The 6,018-nt window shown below is 48.3% G+C and overlaps 1 protein-coding gene across 1 annotated transcript; it reads right to left on the reverse strand.

Annotated features, from left to right (window-relative positions):
* Nucleotides 1-4,006: 4,006 nt before the first annotated feature.
* On the reverse strand, nucleotides 4,007-5,711 carry LOC136481942 (aspartic proteinase nepenthesin-1-like). The gene has a single exon (XM_066479216.1). The coding sequence runs from the start codon at nucleotides 5,661-5,663 to the stop codon at nucleotides 4,383-4,385; it is 1,281 nt and encodes a 426-aa protein (XP_066335313.1). The 5' UTR covers nucleotides 5,664-5,711; the 3' UTR covers nucleotides 4,007-4,382.
* Nucleotides 5,712-6,018: the final 307 nt, after the last annotated feature.

Raw genomic sequence — 6,018 nt, forward strand, 5'->3', positions numbered from 1 at the left:
ATATCCGATGACCCTGCGGCCCTTTCTGGTTAGACGAACTTTTGAGTGGCTTTATATGGTTCTCTGTGTTTTGGGCCTAGCTAACCCGGGCATTTGAGAATCATGACTCACAGTGAAAGTGTACACCTCTGCGCAGAGTTTAATAAACTGATATATCAGCCGTGCTCACGGTCACGAGCGGCAAAGGGATTCTTATGCCAAAGATGAGCACTTGTCTAATTATGTTTAACTAAGTTGTCTTTGAGCTGTTTATTGTTCTTGTATAATGATCATGTGTTATGGGAACTATGGTGCTACCTTGTTGCTAATAAATGCTAAAACTTGATCATACACTTAAAAGCTACTTGCAGTTCAACCAGTGTCAGCTATTGGAACCTCATAAACCCCATGTTATATTTGCTGAGTTCGACATGGACCCTCAGGCTGGATATCAGTTTGCTAGTGTCTGAAGGAGTTAGGCTTGTGATCAACCGGTCAGTTGGATCCAGTGGAGTGAAGTCTGCACCCGGAGATCAGAGTTATCTATCCGTTGATTGCTTTCTAAGGTTATCTCTTTTGCTAAGTTTGCTATATACTAAGCATTATGAATTGATACTGCCCCTTCATTTGTAGCTATATGTGAGATTTGATTTTCAGGGCTCACATATGGTGTGCATTCGGCTTTGTCCTTGAAACCGGGTGTTACAACAGAGCTTGAGTCCCCCTTTTATAGGGCTCTATCTGCTAGAGCTACTCCTTACATTTTCTACCCCTTGTCGGTTACAGTACATTCCCAGAATATTCCTACGCTATTACAAGCATCCTGGGGCAATTTGGGTATCTTCTTTACTTTACCGCATTTGCCTGTTGGGCCACCGTCGATGACCCATCACCGGCCCACAACCCAGTAACGCCACCGAGTGGGTGCTTCCCCTGATTCTGGGGCCTCCGCCCGAGAAGCCTTTGCCGGAGCTTCCCGACCTTCGCTTCTGGCCCGAGCCGTAGCCTTCGCCTATGCCATGAGAGCCTTCGCCCCTGACCGTGTCCTGGCGCCTTCGCCGTAGCTCCCCGGTCTTTGCCTCCCGCGATCTCCCGAGCGAAGGCCTATGGCTCCTTTCCCTCCACACTATTCATAAAGCTCATTAGCTGTTTGTTTTTATAGTGGTTGCGAACTTTGTCCTCCGCGACTCCTATCCATGTCCCAACAGCCCCTGTCATTGCATAGTAACAATGACCAACAAGTTTATAGCATCTGGGTATAACCCAAAGTTAAAGCATAGAAATAGGCTCAAACTGAAACTTTGAAGGGACAACACCCACAAACACACCCCTTACATCAACCAAACTCCTCTCTCATCTTTAAGAAACCAACCCACTTTCCCTGCTGAAAAACATTCTCCATCGGCACGAAATCCACCAGGAGACCTTTTGCTTCACCTGCAGAACCAGAAGTCCAGTCCAGCGCCATGTTGAACAAGCATTCATCACCCCTACCTTTCACTTGTTTTAGCCAATCCTTAGTGGTCTTGTGGCCAAAGCTTTCAGCGTCAACTTTGTGGTATGGTACTCCACCCTCATCTCTGCTGGACCGAGGGTAGTCCAGTCCACCTTTGTAACATGCCAAGGACCATTGTCAGCAAGGACTGCTCATTTTTCCATTGGGAGCCCTGAAAACACAAATTATTCCTTAATTTCCAAAGCCCCCACAAGGCTGCACCACAGAAAACATTCTCTACCATAAACTTCTTCTCGACCACATCTGGCCTATTGAAAGGATATCTATACCTAAATTTCTTCCTAGGATTTCAGAAACACCACACCACAGCTACATGGCTACCACACAATCAAAAAAGAGATGACCAACATGTTCATTCTCCTCACAAAACAAACATGACATGTCATCTACTTTCCTGTGGACACTAAGGTTGTCTCTAGTTAGCACCTTGCTTTTAGACAACAAACATAGGAAAAATTGCACTCCAGGTGGAATTTTAAGGTTCCACACATGAGGAACATGAACTGGCATAATGCCTTAAAATTGATGATTTTATGGAGGGGCTGAAAGGAGTAAACTCCATTTGAATTAAACAACCAGATCAAGGAGTCCTCATCATCAGTGAACACAATGGTAGAAGCCAGCTGCACTACCTCTAACCAAAGGTTCATAAGCCAACTATCAACCCCTCTTCTAAAGGTACACTTAAGGTTTGTACCATCCCAGAGATGAAAGATAGTCTGTGACTTCTCATTAACTAATAAAACATAAATCTCCCAAAACTAAATAGCTAGACTAGAAGGACCCAACCAATTGTCCTCCCAGAATTTAACTTTTTTATCATCCTCTATCTTCCACTTGTAACCCATTTTTGTAGCAGTAGCTGCCCAAATCATACCTTTGAAAAAGCTAGAAGTACCAGAGGTCCCACTATAGAAGATATTTGGGCTCTCAGTATTATATTTATGATCAATTATTTGTTTCTGCAACTTGTTATCATCTATATTGTATCTCCTAGTCCAAGAAGCTAGGAGACAAACATTCAAGTCTCTCAAATTAGGAATTCCCAAACCCCAATACTCCTTCATCAAACTAATAGTTTCCCCAATTGACTAGATGTAACTTATGGGCACCTTCATTGTCATTCCACAAACAGTTTGCCATATGAGAGTGGATGACTTTAATTGCCCACTTGGGAAGCTTGAGGAAAGAAAGAAGGTATATATAGGAATACTGGACAGACAAGCCTTAAGTAGCTCAATCCTAGCTGCAAAAGACAATAATTTGCCTCTCCACCCTGCAATTTTTTCAGTATCTTATCAACTAAAGGTTTGATATCTTCCCTTCTAAGCTTTTAATAGTGTATGGGAACACCTAGGTAATTAATAGGCAAGGATCCTAAGGGACAAGCGAAAATATGATTAATATCATGGGCTAATTCCTCACTCAGATTCATAGGTATGAGCTCACTCTTATGAAAGTTCACCCTCATGCCTGAAAACTGCAAGACTACTACCAACTATGGAGTTCAACGAAGGGTTTTGGTTGTGGCATGCCGGCATCCGTTGCAAGTGCAAAGGGGTGTGGCAAGCATTTTCTTGGGGACAACCTTCAGTGGCTCGTATCTGTTGGGTTGGCTCTGGTCCATGTTGACCGGCACGCGGTTGCGACTAGCCACACATGACAGTGGCCGCCTCACTGCTGCTGCGACAACCAACAGATGGCGGCTCGTTGAGGACGACAACTTATGTGGAAATGCTCGTGGCTTCTCTAGAAATTTGAGGGATGACATTGTGCAAGATGTCGCTCTTCTCTAGAAGCATGGTGCAAGAACAAGGTGTGGCTTCACACAGTGGCCGGTGCTATGTAGGACGGATGCGGCCCTTGTACGCTAGTGTGGGGCGATAGGTCACTCATACCTATGACCTCATTAGTGCCACAACGATCTCCAACTAGCGGTGGTTTGCTACGGTACTTGCCTATGCCAAGCCATAGTGTAGCTGGTTTGGGGCATGAGCATGGGGGGTCATCGAGCGAAGGTCCTACGACTGTGGCCAACAATGGTGTCTCGCCTTGGTGTCACTTCCCTTGTTGGAGGCATCGTGGTAAGGCCCCCTCACCCTCTAAGAGTTTGGTTGAAAAACTTTGGTTCTCCTGTCAGCGTTGACGGCATCTGTGGACGTCGTTTCCCGTCTCATTGGAGGCATCGCTGTGGAAAACCTACTTCTGCCTTCTAGTTTACTTTGCTTGTTCACTGTGGTGTGCCGGGCGGCGTTTGACGGCTGTTGCTTCTGAGGTTCATTGGTGTTTGTGTTTCTTGTGGTGGTGGTTTCATTGTCGCCTCCTTCGTGAGGGTGTTGTTTTCATTTTTTATCATTATAAAACACTTCTTCTCTATTAATATATGTTCGCTAGGCTCTTGCCGCTGACTCTTCGAAAAAATATCGAGACATATAGTAAAAACAATGTATCGAGAAAACTAAAATATCTTATAATATGAAACAGAGGGAGTAATAAGTAGCATAATATCCATACACAATGAAGATAATCTTACATTTCAGTTTAGTGCCACTATTTACTCCCTTCATTATAAATTATAAGACGTTCTGGCTTTACTAGCATATTTTTTGCTATGTACTTATATATACACTGTATTTAGATGTATAGTATTAGCAATATATTTAGAAAAGTCAAAACATCTTATAATTTGTAGTTGAGTGAGAGTACTTATAAAGTCACGGAATCTATAAGACATTCTGACATCACTAGTAATAATCTCATTCGTACTAATTAACTATACGTGTACGTGTCCCGCGTTGAATTATATGACATGTGATACAACATGAACGTAACCATCAAAATACGGGAGGACGAGCAGATGTGTATGTTCATTCGACCCCTCAATTCTTCAGAAAGTCTCGCAGTTGGCCGCCTGGAAGGACAGCACCGATTTGTCCAGGTCGTACCGGATGTGGTAGTCCATCTGCATGATGTTGCCGACAATGGACATGTGGCTGGGCGAGCTCTGCACGATCCAGCAGCTCACGCTGTCGTCCACCGCCCTGAAGTAGTTCTCCGTCCTGAGGGCCATGTCGCCGCCGTCGAAGTGCAGCACCATGGACGGGAACACAGCGCCGGACGTCTGGAAGCAGACCTCGTACCCATCCGTGCCCGGAACCCTCGTGAGGTTCGTCGTCTGCGACTGGAGAGCCACCTTGGCGAGCGTGTACGCCGGCTCCGCCAGGAACGTCAGCGTGGTGCCGGAGTCGAAGATGATGCCGTGTCTCCCAGTCCCGGGCGTCGTCGCGGCGCCGATGGAGATACTAGTCAGGTTCACGGTGTAGTAGGTGGACGTTTTGAGGAGCGGCGTGGACTGGACGCCGGCGCCTGTCATCAGGTCGCCGGCGGCGCCGAACAAGAGAGGGCTCGACTTGGAGGTGTCGCTGGTGAGGCAGTAGGAGAAGGTGCCGACCTTGAGCTGCCTGACGAGGGACAGCTTCCCGCGGCCAAGCCCGACAAGGCCGGAGCCGGAGCCGTATCCGCCCTCCGACATGGTCGTGCAGCCGAAGCCGATGCCTCGCACGGCGTCGCCGCCGAGCGTGAAGGTCTCGCTCGCCATGTAACCCTGCGTGTAGTGGTGCGGGTCACTGGCGAGGCCGTACGAGTACTTGTAGTCACACACTGCGCCGCTGGCGCTGGCGCTGGCTCCGGCACCGCCGCACGTCGCCATCGACTGGGACTCCAGCGTACGGCAGAGGCCGCTGGAGCACGGCAGCTTGGAGAAAGACGACGACTTGTTTGGGTAGTAGGAAGGGGAGCCCTGCGGCGCGCACCGCTTGCACGCGCCGCACTTGGCCCAGATGAGGTCGCTGCCGGTGTCGGCGAGGGCCGACAGCTGCTGCGGCGGCGTGCCCATGGAGAAGGTCATGTCGTATGCGCCGCCGCCGCTGTCCAACTGCAGCGGCGTCTGCGCGCTCCCTGACCCTGAGGCTGCTGCGTCAAGCAGCCGGGAGGCGAGGATAGACAGCCGTTGGCGAGACTTGTGCGCGGCCCGCGTTAGGTTGATGACCGGTTCGTTGCGGGTCATGGTGGCACGGAAGAAGCCTCGGCGTTCGGAGTAGGCCGGAGGAGCGGCGAGGAGGAAGCAGATCGTCACGAGAACGAGGATGGCCGATCTTGTCGTCGCCATTTCTGGACACCAAAGGATTTCTACCTGCTCTGATGATGACGACGATGATGGCTAGGTACGATCGCGAGTATGTATATATAGATTCAGGAGTATGTATATATAGATTCAGGAGTCCCACGATGCCAACAAGTGTGTACAATCGTACGTGATTTACCTTTACACAAAAAGACCACGCGTAGCGTGTTATCCACGGCATTTGGAAAACCGGACACAAATAACAATGATGAAATGATGAATTCCTTGTAACGGCATCGCAAATGGAGTATACCAACTCGCAGTACACGCTGGGCTATCCCATGGAACACTTCAAGTGTGAAGCCGTGTGTATTACTAAGGCATGTTTTAGCACATCTTA

Source organism: Miscanthus floridulus, chromosome 9, assembly GCF_019320115.1.
Source record: "Miscanthus floridulus cultivar M001 chromosome 9, ASM1932011v1, whole genome shotgun sequence".
NCBI lineage: Eukaryota > Viridiplantae > Streptophyta > Magnoliopsida > Poales > Poaceae > Miscanthus > Miscanthus floridulus.

Excerpts from the sequence above, each read along its gene's own strand:
- LOC136481942 (XM_066479216.1), bottom strand. The coding sequence starts at position 5,663 with ATGGCGACGACAAGATCGGCCATCCTCGTTCTCGTGACGATCTGCTTC.